Genomic DNA, 23550 nt, shown 5'->3' on the forward strand with positions numbered 1-23550 from the left:
ATTGTCACAAAATGATTCTCAATCAATTTCTAGTTGTGGTGATTCGGAAAGTTTAATATAGGCATGGGGTATGCCAGGAATTTTGATGGACACTGCTCAACTCATCCATCTATCCTGTGTTTAGGGAACCACCAAAGTTTACTGATTAACTTGGATGGTATAGCTTAGCTGGTGTCTGGACAGGGGCTCAGATCCCTTTTCAGCAGATGTCATTTTAATGGCACATTCTTTAGCATATTTATCTTTCCAAGGGAAAGCGTACAGCACCATAAACACTTACAAGTCAGTTATTTCTGTAGGATATTCGAGAGTGGATGGTAGACTCGTGAGAGAACATCCACTAGTTTGTTGAGTGTAAGAGAGAGATGGATTTTCTAATCCTCTGGTGCCTAAATACAGCCAGGCATGGAATGTTAACTTGGTAGTGAAGTTGTTTATTGATTTCCCTGATAATCGTGTATGATTTTATCTGCAAATCTACTGTTCTGCGTAATTTATTTGAAATGTATTCTTTTTGTTTTTTTAATAACTCTTTTTATCAAGCAGTTGTTCAGAGACATGGCAATGCAGTTCAACAGGAGAGACAATCGTAATAGGCCACTCGCAGTTGGTCTGTACATTTCTAACCAGATTCTAACTAGCTACAGCCCCACCTAGTGCATGGTATGTATTATATAGCATCTTCCACAGCGTACATTCAGGCCAGAACAGCTTGAGCCCACCCCCCAGCCTATTCGACCCCTACCTTAGGTCCCTCGATACTGTATCCAGGACCCCCAAATCGTATCGAATTTTCAAGGGTGTCCTCAAGCTCTATTTACCTCGCATTTTGCCACTGGCACCAGTCAAGATCGTTTTTTCATTCATGGATTGTTGACGGTCTACTTGCTCCCCAAAGTCTGGCTAGATTTTGCTTTACTACCCCAGTGGCTATGGCGAGCCACAGAGTAGGGTATTTGGGCCCTTTCTACTCTCTGGTCATACCTAGGATCTGTCATTTCACCTCCAATGGGACTGTTAGTCCTGTGACCACATTCAGAACCCATGTGTCCTCTCTCCAGGACTGTTGGATTATTGGACAAACACAGATTGTATGGTAGAAGGCACCTGGTTCACCACATCCCCAGTGACATATGGCAGAGGTGCATCTACCAATCTGATGTAGACTGGAATGGGAGAAGTAAGACCTATGCAACATATGGAGTGCAGTGAGGCAGAGTCAGGCTTGTATAGCTATCTCCCTGGGAATTTGCAGGGCCTCTCCCCACTTTCATCCTCCAAGCGCCCCACATCTCCCACCCATGCCCCACGTTGTTCATTATTTTTTTGTAGATTAGGAACTTAAACTGTGTTAGTCAACATGGGATCTAGGAGCAGTTAATCCTCCATGGGGAAGTAGTCAGGTAGGTATTCCCCTCGGGCAGGTTGCACCTATGTGTGTGTCCAAGTTGCAGGTATTAAAACACTCCCTTTGTTCTAGGGCATATTCCATGTGAAGCTTTGTGAAAGTTAGCAGTGATCCCCCTCTCCAGTCATCTCCCAGTCTGTCTACCCCTATTAGACTCCATTGAATGTGGCTTTGCCGTTTCTTCATCTCCCCAAGGCTGTCATTGTCCCACAGATGGGCTTCAGCGGTCAATTTGCCCCCCCAACCTAGGTGTTGATTGGTCAGCCACCAGACTTGCACCACTGCCCGGGTGTGGAAGGGAAGTACATCTCCTTTCCCCTTCCCATACAGGAGGGCCGGTTATCCCTGGTCACCCATAGCCCAGTGGTCCACTCTGTAGCCTGGTTCATTCCTTCCACCAAACACCCAGCAATTCAGCACTATCAACTGAGCTTATCACTAGTATCCTCGGAGGTCCGGGACCTCTAGGCCAAAATCAAAAGACTGCACTGTGGTTTGTCTAGGGATATATGTGCCCTACCCCCGTCCCAGAGTAGCGAAGGTAGCGCACTATTGACCTTACTGAAAAAGCTGTCAGATACTCTATATGGGGTGTTTATAGTATGTAGAGCACACAGGGAAGAGTCATCATGTTAAAGAGCACAGCTCTCCCCATTAAGGAAATTGGCAACGTCACCCAGTGGGTCACATCCATCTGGCAACAATCTAATTGGGGGAGTAGGCTGTGTTGTCAAACGTTCTCCTAGCTTCTGGTCACATGGGATCCCAGATTGAGAAACACCTGATTCTCCACTGGAGCCGGGCATGGGGGCAGATTTTCTAGCTCCCCCCTCGAGAGCGGAAAGATCAGGAACTCATCCCAATAAATTTGGTAGCCCGAATAGCTCCCAAGTAGGTCAAAAATTTTAAGAACCTGCAAAATAGAGAAGCGGTGCCTGGACCCGTAGAGCAGGATGTCATCCGTGTACAGGGAGATCCATTCCTCCCACTCCCCTCCACCTCAGATTCCCCAGATCAGGGGGTCCTGGTGCCCCCAAGCTGCCAGTGGCTCCAGGGCAAAGATCATCAGTGACAGGGGCAACCCTAACTCCTGCCCCGCCTAATGTGGAGGCTTGCAAGGTGGCTCAGTTCACTCTTTTCATAGGAGCGCTATATAATAGACGGACCCATGAATGAAATTTAGGGCCAAACCCCTGTCTGGGCAGGACACCACAAAAATGTAGGCCCATTCAATGCTATCAAAGGCCATTTTTACATCTAAGGAGAGCACTGCCCACTCCTCTGCATCTGGTTTTGCAGTCATATGCATCACTCCGTAGAGATGCCATAGGTTGAGGCGGGTGCTCCGTCCCAACATAAACCTGGATTGATCCAGGTGGACCACTGACGTAATAACGCCTGTCAGTCGATTTGCCAAACCCTTGGCCAATACATTGGGTTCCATATTGAGCAGAGACATTTGGCATGGTACAAACTGCAGGCCACTGCGGGCTTGCCCTTCTTGTTGATAACCATAATTGTGTCCGTTCTCTGGTCCACCAGGAGAGCTCCTGCATCCTTCGCAGCCAGGTAAATGTTGAGGAGATGAGGTGCTATCTTATGGGTTACACATTTTAACAATTCAAAGGGGAGTCCCATGAGTGCCCCCTTAATTTCCTCTACCGTCAAGTATCAGTCTAGATTCTCCCGTTCTTACCTAAGAGGACCCTCAATGTCACGGTTTGCAGGAGCTCCGTGCTGTTTCCCTTGGTCCTACAGGACAAAGATGTGTATATGTTCTCGTAGTATGTTGCAAATGTCTCTGCCGTATCCCAACCTACTGTCTGTACTCCCCCCATGGTAATGACGTTTGGTGACCCAGTTCATGCTTCTATCTCATTTCTCTAGCCAGGCAATAAGCTTGGTAGCCTTGATGCCCACATCATACAGTCTCCTCTGTACCGCTAGGGCAGGAGCCCTAGCAGCATTCTCAATATATGTCCTTAATTTCTCGATGATGAAGATGCAAACTGTGAACTAGGTCTGCCCCAGGCCCTCCCCCTTCGGGATTTCATCTTCTAAGAATCTAATCTCTCTTTCCAAGGTCTGGTATTGTGCCATGCCTTCCATTTGCTTGAACTCAATAAGACCCTGGGCGTGTCCATGTAACACTGCCTTGTAGGCTTCCCAAAAGAAACAAGGTTAAGCCACCAACCCTTCATTATGCTGGAAGTAGCATTCAGTGCCCTCAACTATCTGGTCCCACAGTTTCCTGTCCTTTAAATACCATGTAGCTATTTGGGGTGGCACAATAGTCTCCCTGATTGATCCTACTATAAAGGTAATCACCACTTTCTGTCTTATGTTGTGACCTCAATAAATCAACCAACCCCATGGAGTCCGAAAAGAATTTGAGGGGATTCTGCCCGAGTCTCCTCCCTTTTTGGCCATCTATTGTACGTCATGGGCATTACATCGTTCATAACTCCCCCCAGGATGAGGAAGCCTATTGGCATATACAGGAGCAATGCACCAAGAGCAGTGAGCATGTCTCCCTGCATCCCAGGAGGGCATACACAACTCAGGTTGAGACTGTGTCCTTCCCATCAGCCCTTCTGGAGTACGTATCTACCCAAGGAATCACACCAGGTCTGACCCGGTGGTGTATAATGGTGCAGAAATGAGCAAGAACCCAGTTCCACTAGACCCTGAGGAGTAGCCTGCAGATGCGATCAGGGTATATCCCTATCTATCCAGAGCCTGACAGTGTTGACCCATCAGGGGAGTTTCCTCTAAGAAAACTAGGTAGGCATCTGTTGTTTAATATATTGCAGCAACAGGGTGTGCATTATCTTGGAACCCAGCCCGTTAACATTCCAGGACATAATTTTTAGGTCCAAGTGGTTACAGCTTCCATTGTGTGTTGGTCTGAGCGATGTCGCTAATGCCTACCGTGTTGCTTCTCCCTGATGTGTGGCTACCCCCTACCTTGGCCCACTTATTCTCCATTGCTCTATTGAGCTCATCAAGACTGCTGCCAGAACTACTCTAAATTGAACCTTTCCTCAAAATACCCCCTCCCTGCTACTCTGCACCATGGGTCTAGAACTGCCCACCTCCCCAATTCGCAGAGCCCATGTTGCCCTCAAGTGTTGCTGGTACCAGTCGGGGTGTTGGCCGCTCCACCCGCCTTGTCCTGCAAGCACGTAGTGCCAGCTGAACCTCTATTCTTAAAGAAAACTCCAAAGCCACCCGCTGGAGGCCTAAAGGGCCTTAATAACACCCTCATGTCTCCATTGGGGGTAAATCAGCGCATCAACCGGATTCCTAATATTTGCAGACTCAGGCCCCTTCCCTCAAAGCAGCACCCTGTCTAGTCCCCCATCCCCAAGCTGTACAGCAGGGCCATGCTGTCTAATGTCATTGACCTCGGGCCCCCAGGTCCACAGATTCCCAGTTCTCACCTTTTCCACTGTGGCAGGCCTTCTACACTGGGTCAGGCCGCAGGCCACAATACCTCGCTTGTCTTGCAGCCAGGTAACTTTTTGGATCAGGCTCTTTGTCCCACAGTCAGTCCTCCCGATCCGGGGAGCTCCCACCCTGATCATTCCGGGGTGGTTCCTGCATGGGGTTCTGCTACCACTGCAGCTCCTGCATGCGCCAATCTTCCAGGCAGTCCCATGCCTCTGCAGGTGAATGAAAGAACCATGTTTCCCCTCGGCGAGGACTCACAGTTTGGCTGGGAACAGCATCATATTGAAATGTATTTCTTATGTCAAATCCTTAGATGTTTGTTCAATACAGTATAAACTTTCAGGCATTTGTTTCAGTGTTTGTAGGAGAACCAATACTAATCTAATGTCTGTCTATTATTCTTATTTTTCTTTTCAATCCAAACTCTTTATTGGAAATTGCTACAAGGTGTATATATAAAAAACAGCAGATCTGAGAATGCCTTTTCAGTACAGCTCCTTATTTTCTTTGGGAGACAGTTTAAGCCAGGGCCAATCTCCTCTTCAGCTTGCTGGGCCAAATTGGTCCTGAGTCTAGGAGGTATTGATACCAGTGCATTTGGAGCTCATTCCACAAGAGGGGTACTAGTTTCTAAGAGGAGGATGTAGCCTTAGGGCTAGAGCGGTCGACCTTGAAGCTGGGGAACTGAGTTCGAGTCTTGGCAATGATGTTCAACATCCTGTGATTCTGGGCAAATCACTTAATCTTCCGTGCCTAACCAAAAAAATGAATGCGTCCATCTGTAATGAAACTGGTGCTCATGTAAAGCGCTCTGATACCTGATATCATCGGGTCTATTTCGCGCTATATAAAACTCTAAAAATAAATAAAGGTAAGTTTTATACCTTTTGTAACTGGAAATACCCTCTCTTTTATATGCAGTGTTTTGTGGGACAACTTCCTCATCAAATGAACATTTAATAGGCATGGTTGACATCAGATTGAGTGTAGTCACTGTGCCATAAGCTTCATGAAGTTAAAGTTATGTTGTTATATTGAAGGAATCTTATAATGCGCACCAGTACTTCACAAGGGCTCCTGGAGCTAGTATCACTGCAGATTTGCAACTCTATCACCAAATGGAATGCATTCCATTACAAGGAACCAAGTACAGAGCAGGTTCTTCCTCATTTGTTAGTTCTTGTAAAATGAGGGGTCTTTAGGAGCAATTTGCATGAGGAACAAATTGCCCTCAATGGGTTGTGCTTGACATATTTTTGCATAAATGGACTGTTAAGCAGCCAAATATTTCTTGGATATTAAGGCATAGAACTTTAAAAAATATACACTGTTGAATAGATAACAAATGTAATAAGCATAGCATGTCAGCTGAGTTACTTCTAATTGGGCAGCTCAATTTTGCAGAATCTGTAGTAGAGAGGATTTAATATATAGATAAACCAAGTAATACACTAAACTGGAAGCGGTGAGTTCTGAGGCACTTGTTTTCCTGCTATTTCAAGGCAGCAGCTTAAAAATATGATGAATTTGATGCATTTGAAAGTTATCTTAACCGTTTGCACTATCTATGGGCACTGGACAGTTCCCTAGTGTAGAAGCACATAAGGAGTAGTTCTATAAAGGATTCCAAAACACATTTTCAACACTGCTTGAACCTTATCTGGATTCAATTGTAGAAAATGACTCTCTATTCCGATTTTTTACTTTTGCCATACAGATCCTCAGAGATGCTTATCCTTTTAGCTGAAGTTGAGGTAAAAAGGAAACATATGTTTCATCAGCATACCTAAACAGTCGCATATTGAAACAGTGAACCAAAACTAATAAAGGTTGAAAATAAAGGTTAAACAAATACATAGAAAGAGCTAAACCCGGGGGACTCCGCACTGAAAACTTGGTAGGCATCTGTCGTTTAATATATTGCAGCACCAGGATGTGCATTATCACTATCTATCTATATCTGGTTACAGTTTCCATTGTGTGTTGGTCTGAGCGATGTCGCTAATGCCCACTGTGTTGCTTCTCCCTGATGTGTGGCTACCCCCCTACCTTGGCCCACTTATTCTCTATTGCTCTATTGAGCTCATCAATACTGCTGCCAGAACTACTCTAAATTGAACCATTCTTCAAAATACCCCCTCCATGCTACTCTGCACCATGGGTCTAGAACTGCCCACCTCCCCAATTCGCAGAGCCCCTGTTGCCCTCAAGTGTTGCTGGAACAAGTCAGGGGGCTGCCTCTCCACCCGCCTTGTCCTGCAAGCACGTAGTGCCAGCTGAACCTCTATTCTTGAAGAAAACTTAAAAGCCACCCGATGGAGGCCCAAAGGGCGATAATAACACCCACATGTCTCCATTGGGGGTAAATCAGCGCAACAACCGGATGCCTAATATTTGCAGACTCAGGCCCTTTCCCTCAAAGCAGCGCCCTGTCTAGTACCCCATCCCCAAGCTGTACAACAGGGCCCTACTATTTAATGTCATTGCCCTCGGGCCCCCAGGTCCACAGATTCACAGTTCTCACCTTTTTCCCAGTTCTCACATAGGTTTTGACCCAGTTTTACGCTCTTTGAGCAAAATCATTTGATAATATCAATGAACCGAACCAGTCATAAATTGCTTCACTGTCGTTATTTTAATGAGACTTTGAGGTTGCCAGTGTTAAATGCAGCTGACTAATGTAACAATATCTATGCATTGACACTGCCATCATATGTAGGTCATTCAGAGCTGCCACTGCCACTACCTCGGGCTCCCTCCATTGGTAAAAACCTACTTAGGCATTGTCTAGCAAGCCTTTGGACTCCATATTAATGTCCAATAGCCTTGCTACATACTCTTCAATGATCTTTGATATTACCGGCAGCTTAGTAATAGGATCATAGCTGACAGTATATATATTTGTTTTTATTTCCTAAAATTGGACAACCCACTTTAATATGACTTATAAACAAGTCATCGGCTAATAATTTCCTATTGAAGGAGAAGGATCTGCGGGGCCAAGAGAGGCCCTGAACCGGTATATCATAAAAAAGTAAGGGATTATGATCAGACGTAAATCGAGGATAAATCTGGATTTCAGCTTTTGCCACAGCTGTCCTGGATATGAAAAAATATTATAATCTGACAAACGTATTATGCAGATATGAGAAGTATGTGAAACCAGGGACAGGGTATCTCTCGTTGCATACCAAACGTCAACCAGACCGTGATCCGATAGAAGCTGCTGCAATGCCCTAAACTCCTTGGGCCTGATTCACAAAGGTAAAATAAGACAAAAGTCTAACCTTACAACTTTCGGTATTCGCAAAGGGCATTTACTACTCGTAAATGCCCTTTGTGAATAAGGAAAGTCCTAAAGTTCAACTTTTGGTATTTACAAAGGGTATTTACGAGTAGTAAATGCCCCTTGTGAATACCAAAAGACTTAAAGTTAGACTTTCATCTCAGTTCACTTTTGTGAATCAGGCCATTTAGGTTTTCTCCCCTTGCACTGGTTATCACCTGATTGTAACTCAGGGCCACCTAAGCGTGTGTTAAGGTCACCACAAAAAATTGCAGGTGTAGGTTAAGAGGCAAGCTCTGTATTAAGAGAGTCCAAATTGTTTGCCTCATCCATGTAGATCCATAAACAGCGCATATTACAAATTTATTGGAGCCATCAGCATATTCCGCAATCATCCAGCGCCCATATATATCTGCCAGTGCCCTGTCGGCTACTCGTATATTTGACTTCACCAAAATTGCTACACCTCGTTTTGTGGCCCCCTGTTGCATACAAGCTAACACAGTGTACCCTAGTTCCTTCATCACCCTGCATTTATCCCACGGGATGGGAGTCTCTTGTATACACAGTACGTCAGGTTGAATTACTCTTAACTCCATTGCAACTCTCTTTTAGCCCTATTTTTCAGGCCAGGCCCATATAAAGAGCGGATACGCAGCCTCGCAGCCATCATTCCATCATATATTCGGTTAAAGGACATATCTTCCTGTCTGACACATACAAGATAATTACTGTGAGAATCTGTATACCAACATTTTGCTTCAGCAGTACCCTACCATGACTCCTCCTCTCTTCCCCCCAGCCCCCCAGTGCCACCTCCAACCCATACCACAGTAGCCCCTCAACCCGCATGCCCCTTACAAGTCCCCTTCTGGCCCCTGCCACCTGGCCTTCCCTGTGAAAGCCTACCCCTCTCCCTTCCAACCATCGAGGCATAAGAGTCTGGGTGATGGAAGCTGCCTAATTCATTCCTCCCCCATCCAAGACATATCCTGCCATGTTTCACTTGCATCTCCAGAATCCCCCTGCCCACCAAAAATGATTATCCAAATACTACTAACCAGCTCAGAACGCTATTTGTTAACCTAGATTGATTGCAAATACTCCTTGGCTTGCACCTCAGAAGAAAATAAAAGGTGTTTGGCTCTTACAAATAACCGTAAGTTTTGCAGGGTTAAGCAGAATTATGTGGGCCCTTTACTCTGAAACTGGCATTAATTGCCGAAGTTGCCATCGTTTCTCGACTTTTGCACGTCAGAAATCAGGTCGGACAAATAACTCATTACCTTTGCCTGCCCTTTTCCTGTTTGCTGGTGCAAGATCGTAAACAGCCTGTCGAGCCCAAAAATTATTTAGACAAATTAAGGTTGCCCTAGGTTTAGCTGCTATCTGTCCTGCAAGCTGGCGCTGTTTAAAAGGGAACCAGTTAGCTCTCTAAACTTCCAGGTCAAAAGTCCTCTGAGTAAGCTCAGGGAACACTTCAGTGAATAATTCTAGAATGAATTTCAGACCATGCAATCCTTCCAGGCCCTCCAGTATGCCAAGAACTCTGAGGTTGTTTCTCCTGAGACGGTTCTCTAAATCCACCAGCTTCCATTGAGTATCATCCTTCTGAATCCTTAACAAATGTATACAAGATTTTAGGACTGCAAGCTCATATCCCCATGTTGAGATTCAAGACTCTGCTTCACTGATCCTCTCTGTGAATTCAGAGCATGACTTGGCAACTCAGCGAACAGATTTCTGTAGTTTAGGGCTGTCCCTTGAGCTCTTTGGCTCTCCGTCTTTGCCTCTTCTCTATGTGCCATACTGCTTTGATAAATGACAGAGTGAGATTTCCTCAGCACACTCCAGGGAGCCCAAAATTGTATGCAAGGGTGCAGCCGCCCCTGTCTTCCCCAAGGCCAGAAGAAAATGAGTAGTACCATGCGAGTGCTCCCGCAGTTTCTTTTGAGTCTGCCCCCCTGGAAGATCTTTTTTTCTTCCATTCTGTGTCTAAGCTAATATCCATATTCCAGTATCCTCCTCTTCAAGATCTTCCAATCGCTGCAGGATGTCTCCCCAGCTGAACAATGCTTTGTGACGAAGGGAGTCTTTTTGCTCAGATGAATTCAATGGATCTGAAAGGAAAAAAACGTATCCCCAGAATCCATCTCCTTCAAAGCATCAGGATTATCCAAACAATGGCTTTGGTCAGCCCAGGTCTGGCCCTTGTAGCCCACAGTCTCTGATTTCTTAGCTTTCTAGACATCACCCGAAGGTTCTCTGGGGCGCAACATCCGTTAGCGTGGCTGGTTCAGAGTGTCTGGAGTGTACCTCAGCAATTTCTGTAGCTGAGAGAGATGAAAGGGTAGGGTTGGCCCACGGAACTGCCACGTCAGAAATTCCCCCTCCATTCTCCAAAACACTCCAGGTCCAAAAGCCTCACCCACCTTGCTCATCTTCCCCCCATTGTCAGAGCCCACCTCAGTGCTCTGGTTAGTGGTCTGAACAGACATACAAGGCTCCGCTTGCTGGATCCGCAGATTACCGGTAGTAACAGCACAGTCATCTGCACTGCTGCATGTAGATTCCTTTTCCCTTGCCACCACAGATGATTGGCTCTTTTTATTTTTACCTAAAAAATCGTGATGGATCTTTTTTTTCCCACGATCGGTAGGGCAGGGTCTCTCCAAGGTGCCTTCCAGATTAACAGTAGTGCGTCTGCAACATGCTGCACTCCAGCGGTGCCTTTTGTTCACCCGGAAGCATCAGCAGTGTTTCACCCCTTTTGCGATCTTTGGCGGCAATAGAGTTGATGGATGAGACGTTGTACATCCACATACAGCAAGGCCAGTCAAGAACTACAGGGGAGATGCCAGGTGAGGCAAAACTTTAGAAGCAGCAAGAGATGAACGTTGCGAACAGTCAAAATCATTCCTACAAAGGACTCTCCAGTTTCACAGCCAGGCGTGTGATTCCACATTAGATTACAACATGCCTGGGGAGTTTAATCAGGAGGGAGGGAGAACGCATACAGAGCCGACGGAGCAGCTGCCGCCATCTTGCCTCCTTTGCTGCCCCCTCTGATCATAGCTGACAATATTAGAGACTTCTACGCCCTTCTTTTTAATGAAGGGGAGAATTAACCATAGTCAGAATAAAGAAAAAGAGTATGCAGACTGTTATTTGATCCAAAAGAGTTAAGAGAGTATTTTATAAGAGACAAACTAGAATAATTTCAGTGACATACCTCCATCAACATTTTATGCTCCTGGAAAGTGATAGAAATATTCTGCCATAAAAACAATATTGTTCATGCCAGTAACATTATGCACATAGTATTATATGCCCTGTCTAGTCCCAATAAGAAAATAGTCAACTTATGTGCACTTCTATAAGGCTTTGAGGGAACACAGGCAAGGAGGCTTTTGGAAACCATCTTGTTAAGGTGTGGCTGCCTCAAAGAGGGTTTAGTTGATATTATATTTGCATCATGATCCACCTCGAGGTAGCAACATCATTCACGTTTGCCGTTGAAATGGACTGGAAACAGTCAAAGAGTGACATAGTGAAAAAAGTACAGACAGATTCAAAGGTTCCTCTGTAATGAGGAGTGAAAAAAACTATTTTCTCGAGACATGTTGATTTTGCCATTTGAATCTGTTGCCGCGTGAACCCAGCAGTGAAAGCACCAGTTGCTTAGTTTACATCTGGCAGACAGGGCTGATTTTAGTGCTGTAGCGCCAGGTGCCACACTCTTTTTTGATGCCCCCTCCCCATGACCTCCTCCTCAGATTCCTTCACTGCCATCCAGCCAAAGTGCTTCAGAACTCTCTAAAGCCCTTCTCTCACAGATGTTTGATTTGTATTAGAGAGCTGGTAAAGGCTGGCTTTACCAATCCACTAAGCTATCAGCATAAAAAACAGGTCTGTTCTTTGCAGCAGGCATATTAACCTACTGCGCTACTGTATGGTGCCTCAAAACTGCATCCAGAAAGAACTCACATCTCTATCTCTAGTAGGAAAACAAAATCACATGAAATATCTTTACATTTTTATTGATGTCTGAAAGCTAGACGCAAAAGGAAGTCTGCAGCAGGATTTTTAAAATCATAAATGCTACTAAACACAGCACCCCTTTCACCCCCAGGCCAGTGCCCCCCTTCCAGGTCAGGGCCTGGTGCACTGTCCTAAAGCCAACCTTGCTGGTAGGTTGGTTGTTAACTCAATACTATACTTTATGGAGCAGAGCAATCGATTCAGGATTGTATGTGGAGTGTAGCTTAAGGTTATGGATGTTCATTGGAAAACCGCTAAAATTACCAATTTTGATAAAGTGTGAATTATTAACTATTCCTTCTCTTTAAAAAAATATTGAAGCCAGGTTGAATCATCTCAAAAAGAAAAAAGAAAGAATTGTTGGTTTGGCGAAGCTGCCATAAGAGGGGTCAGGTATGTGCAAACAAATCAATATTCATTTTTGTTTTAATAACAGCTTAATGGGTTGGTTGTCAGAATATGAGATACGTACCAGACGGTAGCAGAATGGTTTAGGCAGTACCTATGAGCTTTCACAACATGTTTCCATTCCAGGCTCAGAATATTAGAAGTTGGTAAAGTGGGATTTCGTTTCGTTACGTTTCAAAACTTTTATTCGATTAACGCTTAGGTAAATCATAAAAAGTACATCATACAATTTAAATACAATTTACATAAAAACACAATTATTACATTACGAAATGTCACTTAAAAATCTTTACATAAAACCAATTTACAAGTTGATTCTGATAAGCATAGGATATGGGGGACTGTAGCCCAATTTTACTACGTGCCTTCAAACATGATTTTAGGAAAAGAGCTACATTTTTAGCTACAAATTGTGAATCTAGCAGCTGAAGTGCCAGAAGTGCTGGCCGACAGGTCCTCAACCCCATTTGACGAAGAAGAGGGATAATCCAACGCTTACGTAATTGTTCATAATAACGGCAAAACAAAGTAAGGTGGATGGTCGATTGGGGAGAAACTCCGTCGCACGGGCATTTGATCAGGTCGTGAGACCAGTTTGACTCAGTGGGGAAAGTAACAAGACGAAAAAATGTATTAAAACGAAACCTAGTTAGTACATATTTTTCATGGTTGGAAAGGTAAAAGGTAAGATAAGGCTGGATACCAGGGGAAACTTGGACCATTAATACTTGCACATTAGTTTGCTTAGATACTTCACAAGAGAGGCGCAATTCCCTTAGGGGGTTTAGACAAAGATTTTTCAAAGCACCTCTGCTGATATCAGCTAATGAGGAAGGCTCTGTGAAGTATGATGAGTGGTTCAGGTCCTTTAAAAAGTTGGAAACGTACGTTAACCATGGGATTTTTTTCCAACACACCATAGAAAGACAATCGGATATCAGGGAGCGAGTTAAGTGGCATTGTGGTTTGTTCCAAATACGGTGCCATAGGAGAATTGGCTGACATTTGATGTTATCGGTTAAATAATCAATGCCTAGCTCAATATGGCAACCGTAAGTTGGAGCACTTTGTGGAAGTGCCAGTAAGTATTTTAAAAAACCATTTTGGACTTTTTGTAAATCGTCTGCAGGTGCGTAGCCCCAGACGCCTGCGCCATAGGTTGCTATGCTGTGGCATTTAGCATGGTATATTTTAAGCAACTCAGATGGGGCAGGCTTGCCCAATTTCTTTGAAAAGGAAACAAGAGCCGAGGTTGCTCTCTGATAAAGCAACTTCTTGCTTGCCATAGCTCGTTTCCAAGATAATTGGTCGTCAATTAAAATACCTAAGTATGGATATTCCCTTACTCGTTCCAATCTGACTTGCTCGATATAGATAGGTTTGGGGTTCTTTACCTTGGGCCCTGTATACATAACAAATGTTTTGCTTTTGTTAACTTTTAACCCCAGGGAGAGCATGAACTGGAAATATTTGTCCAGTTGTTTTTGTAGCTGGACTAGCGTTCTTGTTAATATGACGGAGTCATCTGCATAGAGTAATGCAGGAATGGGCCTATGGTTAATGGATGGTAGGTCCTGGTTCCTTGCTAACATGACTGTTTCCAGCCCGTTAGTGTATAGATTAAACAAGAAAGGAGCCAGGACACAGCCCTGCCTAACTCCTCTTGTAACTGGAAAGGAGGGCGAAAGTTCGCCGCCGATCCCATATATTACGCATGCCGTGGCATCGGAATAGAGCTCTCGTAAAAACTTAATAAGTGAAGGGTCAACACCCAGTTCGTCTAGAATGGACCACAGCCTAGAGTGTATCACGCAGTCGAACGCTGCACTGAGGTCAACATATACTAGATACAGATTACCCCCTCTTGCCCCGACATACTTGCCTATTAGGAGGGTTAAATTTAATGCCTGCTCAACAGTACCAAGTCCCTCCTGGAATCCGTACTGGAGGTCGGTCAGGACGCTGTTCTCCGACACCCAATCCTGGAGGCGTTCCAGGATCAGTCGTCCCGCGACCTTCCCCAAGGAGGGAGATGGGCCTGTAACAGGCTGGGTTGTTACGTTCGCCCTTTTTAAAAATAGGGAGCAGGATGGAAGAGGACCAGGAGTCTAATAGACCAACTTTGGAAACCGCCGCCATCACCTGAGTAACGATGGGAGACCACAGTTCCATGTTGGTAACGAAGATGTCAAGAGGGACTCTGTCAGGGCCAGGGGCCTTTCCCGTTTTTGAGGACGTTAAAGCATATATGATCTCACTTAAGCTGAAATGGAGATCAATCGGGTATACCTGCTTCGTGGAGAGGTCGGCTGGCTGCGTGGCCCGTGTTGTGGTGTCCTCAGGGGTACCACCAAAGATCTTAGAAAAATGGGTCACCCACTCGTCCGCCGTCACAGCCACGTATAGGTGCTGGGGGGTATTTACATCTGCCAGAAAGGGTGATTTGACTACGCGCCAAAACTGAGAGCCGTCTTTACTTCGGCAACTCGCATGTAGTTTAGCCCGTAGATTTTTCTTTAGATCCTTTTTACAGTTATGTTGAACCTTTTTATACTCTATTCTGAGTTTGGCTATCTCAGTTTTGTCTCTGATTGGGTTATGTAAGGCCTTTTTTAAGGCGGATAGCGCTTTGCGACAGGCCGAATTAAACCATCTTGGAGATAACAGATTTCCAGGTTTATGATGACGGAGTAGTTCGGCCCTCATAACTTTTAAAATCTCCTGGAAACTGGATAAAATCAGCTCAGGTGGGGACTCATCTGCCAAACAGATATTAATCCAGGGAAGGGCCTTGGATATTACCTTACTGGTGATTATTGTAGGATCAATTTTTGACCATTTCACAGAAAAGCCATTGGTTCTATCCATGGCCAAAGATTGCTGGGTCAGTAAACTAGTCCCATTAGGATGAAAATCATCCATGGTGATCAAGAGAGTAATACTGTTTGGGAAGTGGTCACTCGAAATGTCTGTACCTGTGGTAAACTTTTGAAGTTTGCCCTTTAAGGTATAAGAGCATAAAATAAAATCTATAATACTAGACAAACCCCTACCGTGGAATGTAGGTCTGAATTCAACGGGGGGTCCACTAGATCATTAGCATACATCAGTTCTAGTGAGAAAAGACTATCGTTCAGGGTATCACCCAGATGGGTGTGCGAAAAATGGGGCAATGGACAACCCTCTTCATCTAGAAGCCCACATATGCCTTTCTTGTAATTAGTGCACAAGGGAACATTGAAATCCCCCCCCAGATCACATTGCAGACAAGCGATGTTTGCTTGATTCGTTGCTCGTTTATAAGAGAAGAAATTTCAGATACGGTTTTCACACAGTCTACAGGGGATAGAATATTATAAAAATTTATAAAACAGTATGACATACATTTGTTAAAAGTAACCATTATGATTTGAAAATTCAAAGTGGTATGAAGAACAATAGTTTTCTTTACTGACAAATTGTTTGAGATGTACACAGCTAGACCTCCCTTAGATCTGCCATGCGTGGTGATGCTGGCTGAAGTATGATATGTTTTTTAGCCCTGTACGTGTATTGGGTCTATTGCCCAGGTCTCCTGTAGGCAAACTATCTGGTGGGTGTTTACTAGGTCCAACCATGATTTAAGGTTGATCTTTGAACGGAGACCTGCGACATTCCAATATAATACAGATAATGTCAGAGTAGGGGGAGTTTGATTACTGACGTTCAGCAAGATGTTAGTAGCTGGACTTCCTGGGCGGGGAGAGGTGTAGGATATGATAAGGTCATCATTAATAGCAGTGGCGGATTGTGCTTCTGTAGGTGGAAGAAAAGGCACCTTCACTAATACAGGAAAGCCTTCCATGTAAGGTGACAACGGGGAACTGGAAGATAAATTTGGTAATAACGGTGATTTTGGTGATTTTGATAGTTTTGACGCAGGGGAAGGTGGATTTGTAATATCCTGGATTTTAACAGATGGTGGTCAATCCACCATCTCCAGGCAATCATATCTATTGGACAATGGGACGCCCCTCCACCCAAAGGTTGGCACGGGATCTCTACCCCCATGACCCGCCCAATCTGACCAGTCAGGTCTTCTGTTCCAGTTTCCTACCTGGGTCCAATTCCATTCTGGACCTGAAGCATAGTGGTTTAGTGGAGGATAGAAGTATGACAATCTTTTAGTGCCTATTCCATCAGGAGTGAGGTGGGAACCCCATGAGCAAATATGCTCAACTGTGTGGGGGTCTTCGAAATTAATGATGACACAATCACCCTGTATTGTTTTTGGCTCTTTACCTAGCCAGGGTACCCTACGGACCAATGTGACTCTATTGTTAGAGTAAGGAGGGAGGGACCTATTGGCGGATAGCCAGTATAACACTTTGTTTTTTAGCGACCAACCTGGTTCCTCTGAGTTTGGGTTCAGCTCTGGAACCCCGGTCATAATAACAACGAACGGAGTAGCTTCTGGGGGAAGGTGGAAGGTACGACCCCCTTGCCGTCTCGTCTTATAGGTGACGTTTTGGATCCCTGGGGCGTTTTGGATCCCTGGGGTTTTTGGTTGAGTGGGAGCCTGGGTGGGAATGGGGGCTGAGTTTGGAACTGATGGTATAGCAGGGCCTTTCTTCGCTGCTGTGGATGGTGTGTTTTGTTGCACAGCAGCGATTGATGATTTTTGATGGACAACTGCAGATGTAGTAGCCTGTTTGGGTACTTGTTTCGTCGCTACTGCCCCGGCTGTGGTAAATTTAAGATTGGGTTTTTGGGCCACAGGGAGAGTAGGAACAGAACCCTTATTAGATTTAAGTTCTGAAATTAGCGTTTCCATTATCTTTTCAACTTTGGCCAGGGAAAGCTCAATAGGTTGCACGTACAACTTAATTAATGCCTCTAATCTATCCAGTAGCTGGATGTCTAAGCTACAGGTATCGCGCCCTCTACCCACATTACTACTAGGGCTGAGGTTAGGCATGGTGGAGGAGAGATTTATTATATCTGATGGTATGGGATTTGGCTCTTGCTGGGGTGAAGCCGATTGGCTGGTACTTTGTACAGCAGATGGAATTTGTAATCTGGGTTGAGTCGGGGATTGTGGCTGAGCACGGGAGTTGTTATTTTGAGCTCTCTTATTTTTCCCTTTTTTCCCTTTTTTCTCTTTTTTCTTCGGTATCGCACCCTCCCTCAAACCCCTGTTGGTAGTTGTATTGGAGTCCTCCCTGCTCGGAGTTGTAAAGAGAGTCAGGGTTCTCTCCAAAGATAGGGGGGATTGGGATAGCTGGGTGGTTGATAAATCAATGGATACTGACAGATCCACAGTGCCTGGAACGGTATGGGAATCCGTTGGAGCGCCAGATTCTGAATGGTGCTGAGGAGTTCTGACTGCCGCCAATAGGCCCAATGAAGAACGTTTGGCGATGGCTAGTTCTTGAGAGGCCCTCCGTTCCAACAAAAGCACACCTTGATATATTGCGTCATTGGCCCTGGAGATAAATTGGTCAATTGGACCGATGGTCTGGGCGGCATGTGATGGCTTACTACTTCTAGTATTTCTAGGCGACAAGCTCGAAATGATGCTGTTCGGATTGCAGTAATTAATAGGTAACTCCGAAACACAGCTATACAAAAGGTGGTTACTAAGAAACAGAAGAGAATGATGAAGCTACAATTGTCAATGGGGTGGCCCAGTCTAGTCTTACCCGGTCTTTAACGGGCTTAAACGGGCCCACCCTTAGCCCGGGCTTCGCCCGGCGTCCCGCGAGGCGGGGATTACACGTCTTTTAAGTGCCTCCTGGCGCGGTTTGATGGTGCGTGTTACCGCATGGGCTGCTGGGATGTGTAGTCCCCAGCCCGCTCTCCGCACAGCGGCCCTACTAGCAAGGTGGAAAAGCTAGCCAGGCGGCGGGAGGCAGACTGGAGGCTCCGGCGGCAGGACAGCACAGGGAAAGATGCACGCTGTTTCAAGGTGCAGTTCAGCAAAGGTCAGCAAAGGTTCCCCGCTCTCCAGGGGATTACACGTCTTTTAAGCACCTCCTGGCGCTGTTTGATGGTGCATGTTACCGCATGGGCTGCTGGGATGTGTAGTCCCCAGCCCGCTCTCCGCACAGCGGCCCTACTAGCAAGGTGGAAAAGCTAGCGAGGCGGCGGGAGGCAGACTGGAGGCTCCAGCGGCAGGACAGCACAGGGAAAGATGCACGCTGTTTCAAGGTGCAGTTCAGCAAAGGCCAGCAAAGGTTCCCCGCTCTCCATGGGATTACACGTCTTTTAAGCGCCTCCTGGCGCGGTTTGATGGTGCGTGTTACCGCATGGGCTGCTGGTATGTGTAGTCCCTAGCCCGCTCTCCGCACAGCGGCCCTACTAGCAAGGTGGAAAAGCTAGCGAGGCGGCGGGAGGCAGACTGGAGGCTCCGGCGGCAGGACAGCACAGGGAAAGATGCACGCTGTTTCAAGGTGCAGTTCAGCAAAGGTCAGCAAAGGCATTTTAAAACAAAAGTGATCCTTGCCAGAATGGATCAACGTAAGGGACTGCTAGTGGAATAGTACATTTAATGATTACTGCAACAGTCAGGTTCTACAACTTATTGAGACTCGAATCACAGTCTATGATAGAGTTGATTTTATTTGTCACTTTTTTTTATTTTTGTCCTTAACATGATAGTATTTGCTTAAAATATTTTTTAAACTATGAGTTTGTATACAGGCCGGCACATTATTAATTTCAATGGGAACATGAAGCTGATTTGAAAACTAAGATTTTGTAAGTCATGGGCATATCTTGTGCAGATTTTTGCTGATAGGAATTAAGCCTGGATTCCATTCCAGGCGTTAGTTTGCTCTTGACATATTTGAAAATAACTGTTGTGACACACGATTGGAGAAGCAATTAATGATGAGGCTCATATATAGTGGAGCACTGTTTGAGAGAGTTTGGTTTGCTCGCTTTATTGTGGGAAGATGCTAATCAGAGTACTTGTGGTATGTAAGGGAGGATAGCTGCAATATACTGTTTGTTATCACACTAGATACCTTGTATTATTTTTGATTTTAACGGGGTCGTGTGTGCTTCTTGCAGATCAACCAATATTTTTGCTTAGAAAAATTCAAGTAAAAATTATGTTGGGTATGTGGTTGTTTGCTCTTTTATAAGCTATAACTTTGTGTTGAGTAGTGGATTCTATGTTGGGGAATGAAAATGTGTAGCTGTTGTGTTATTTGCAGCTTAGTATAGTAAAAGTGCAATAGGATCACCAATGAATACCAATAATTGGGAGGTTCTGTTGTGCAGCCAGGTAATGGAGGCTTTTTTGTTGAAATATTAGGACATGGAGCTTCTGAGGATCTTTTACTATTTCGTACAACAAAAGTATCATAGATAGCAAGTGCTAGTAAGATGTGTGTTAATGCCACCCTTTCTTTTGGACTCTAGGTTTTTGTGCGGCATCCATGACACAAGGGGTTTTCGGGTTACCATACAGAGATATGAAGGGTGACAGATGATTTTGCTTGCGAGTCTATGAAAATGTTTCTCTCAAGCATTATGAAGTGCTTAATATATTGCATGGCTCTTGGCAATATTAGGCTCACATGTTTTTTTTCATCATTTTGATTTCCGTATGGAATTACGGTTTGGTAAAGGTATACTCAACCTTTGCAGGAAACCGCTTATCACTATCTAAGGGAACTGCGCACAACATACCTTGAAAAAGCTTCCCAGATATTTGAATATTTGAGTAACTGCTTGTGAGAACTTAACTATTATGGTTTTATTCAAGGAAATGGAACTTAAGGTTGTTTGTCTATAGAGAAACGCGGTTAGACTGTCCTATACAGATAGGACAGGTTAGCTCAACATAGTTTCCTATCATTTTCCATTTGTAGATGTGACTACGACATGGTATTTTAGGAGAACATCTCATTATAGTTATAACAACTGACCTTAGTTTAGCTGTTTGGTAACATTTCATTTTGGTAAGTGTGCATATGAGTAGGGCCATTTTAACTCTGTTCCAGGCAACTCTTGCCACTTGTTGGTCACAATGTACATGATTGTACGAGGCATCTGAGCATATCTTCTTTTTTTCCATTTCCTTTTATTATGATCTTTGTATGTTTTGGTTAGGAATTTTGATTTATAATTTAACATTTTCACATGCATAATGTAGATATGTTTAACAAGCATCTATTGGAACCTTTAGCCACACTATCCATCCTGTCGGTAGGCTGAAAGATGTGTCAAATGATTGGTGTTACATTTGTGTAAATAGAATTTTTATTCTCGTTATTTCAGCCATGAAGAAGTGGCACAATAGAGCCGCGAAACACGTGTTGGCTAAACTATAGCATGCAGAACATTATTAGATGTGGCAGAAATCCACATTCTGAATTACATTTGAATATCAAAGTCATTCTGTGGAAAACCTATGTAGATTGGGAATGTGTATTTTAAATGAAACTATACTGTGAAAAGATTTTTAAAAATCATGTATGTGGAATTGGTTTGAAAAAATGTGATCACAAACTTTTTTGGGGGCAGCTTACATATGTGATTAGTAATTTAGACTAAAGGACTTTTATACAAAAAAGTATTTTTGAAGATTGTTTAATTATGCTCCCTACAAAGTTGTTATGTGTAATTGATGATGTAAGAGGTATTGTTATGAATGTGTGTAGGACCAAAAAGAAGAGATACATGGAGAAAGGGAAATGTTCAAGGAATGGGCAAGGTGGTACAGACAGAAAAAGGAATGGGTTATTGCAGACAACTAAAAGATTTCAGGGGAGTCTGTATCATGCAGCTATTCCTCATGACATTAGTGTGAGGGGAATTCCACCAGTGTGTTTGATACTATCTCAAGAGATGACTTTAAAATGATTTGGGCATGCCTGTATGAGTCAAATAACACCTTGACCAATGAAGTACAGACAAGATCATTATTATTCACATTTTGCAGGTTTGAGATACAGTTGGATGTGGGAGTATGAAAATGAGAGGAGGTGAAGGTGGGTAAATTGAAGGCCTGTCTTGATGTCTCTGCGGAGCTGTGGTGGATCCAGTAGTGGAAGCTGCAAAGGAGCATTTCCTTTGCTAGTTACCTCACTAGTCAGCCCTGTATAATTTAGGACTAAATACATCTTGAAAACTATCAATGAGAGTGAGTTGATCTCTTTGAAGTCTGTATTAAACATGGAATCAGAGGGCTAATGGACTTAAAGATCCATTTATCATGCCTGTTAAACGTGTGATGTGTGGGTAAGGCTGACATTAGGACCACCATGACCAAGATCTGCCACTCAATCACTCATTGGGTGAGTTGTGTGATGGTAGGATTAGTTACTGCTCCTTTTATTATTATGTTAATCTATGTAATCTTGTACTGTGTTTAGTAATGTGTAATTTGGTACACTTTTTTCAATTAAAATCAGTGTACATAGTTGGAAACATACCATTGAGTGTTTCCACTCTTCAAATTTGTTTGTGTTAACTGGGGGCACACCCGCTTTATCCCTAGTTGTGTTTGAAATTAAGGATTGCCTTACCTTGTGTAGCACTGTAACTAATGGAAAACAATTTCAGGGAGTACAATCAGAGAGCTTAACTTGCAAATAAAGATAACAAAAAAAGTGTAGAAGTCCAACATTTTTCTTAGGCATCTGCTACTGGTGCTGCTGAATGCTATTAGGGTATCAGAATATCAAGGATGCCTAGTGTTGATTCTACCTTTTGCCTACTTCTTCCACCACCTGTGTGTAACACCTTATGAACAGTTCAGTTTCGTCCTTTCATTCTCCCTTTCTGTTTTCCTATTTTTTTCTGCCTTTTCTCGCTCTATCTCAAGGTCAAAGTCTGATCATGAAAAATAAAATCTGTACTCCAAAAACGAGTGCTGGGGCCCACCACCTGCAACTACCAGCACAAATTAAGCACTGTCAATCAATCCTATTTTAGCAAAATGTTCAAAGAAAAAGGAACACACCCAACACAAACATGACTTACCTGAAAAGACTGAAGAAATGAATTAAAATAAATGAAGACTATCTGAGAAATGTCGTCTTCACCAGGGTTAACGAAGAAAAGCATGTATGTTATTCCTAGAAGGGGCAGAAGAACTAATGTAGCCTTCACAGCCTTCCTGCAATTAAGAGACAAAAATAAAAAAACATTAGACTTTATGTGAAGGCCACATCGAAAGATCAGTGGTTCTTAACCTCTGGTCATGGGAACCCCTGGAGGTCTAAAAATCCTACTCAGGGGGTCCACAACTGCTTAGAAAATTAAATATTACCAGGTTAATAAAATGTAGATAAATAGAGGACCAAAATGTACTAGTAGTAAATGTTAAACATTTTGTAAATGTAAAGGAATTTGATATTGGAGGCTAAAAATGTCATTAGTATCCACAAGATTGATTAGAGTTGGAGCACTGCAAGTCCCTTAAATGGAATGCAGTATGAACAATGAGTGGTCTCAATTGAATTTAGAAAAACTTCCAATTAAAATAATTTGTTTAATGTTTTAATATTTATTTGTGAAATATTTAAAGTATTTCATCATTTGTATAAATGATGAATGCATGTTCCTCTGTTTTTTGTGTATTTTTTTGCTGTTCAGGTTATTGAAAGTGCTTAGGCTGGGATACCTAGTTTCCAGTAATGTGTCAGTGGGGGTAATTTTAATCCAAAAATGATTCAGTGGGAGAGGGGCAGGTTCCAGTAATGAAGACGCGGGGGTCCTCAGAAGTGAAAAGGTTAAGAGCAAATCCTCTAGACTGTAGGCATTATATTCAATATACTCAAAAAAAGCAAATTTGAGCAAAATTCTATCCCTAAATACTAGTCTGAACTTTTAATACATCAGACTACAGTTTGACATCATAAATAGTGTGTCAGGAAACAAAAATTCATTCCATCAAACACATTTGGAAATCATCCTACCATAGGCACTTAATACAAATATTAAATCAATTGAAACAGAA

The 23550-nt window shown here is 43.7% G+C and overlaps 1 protein-coding gene across 2 annotated transcripts in view; it reads right to left on the reverse strand.

The window, feature by feature from the left end:
- CRHR2 (corticotropin releasing hormone receptor 2) overlaps positions 1-23550 on the reverse strand; it is a 1750647-nt gene that overhangs the window by 131514 nt on the left and 1595583 nt on the right. For both annotated transcript variants that reach the window (XM_086940889.1, XM_086940890.1), the window contains one exon: positions 22572-22707. In XM_086940889.1, the coding sequence (XP_086797015.1) occupies positions 22572-22707 (136 nt within the window). The remainder of the gene's footprint in view (positions 1-22571; positions 22708-23550) is intronic.

The sequence above is a fragment of the Lissotriton vulgaris genome, chromosome 10, assembly GCF_964263255.1.
Source record: "Lissotriton vulgaris chromosome 10, aLisVul1.2, whole genome shotgun sequence".
Classification (NCBI taxonomy): Eukaryota; Metazoa; Chordata; class Amphibia; order Caudata; family Salamandridae; genus Lissotriton; species Lissotriton vulgaris.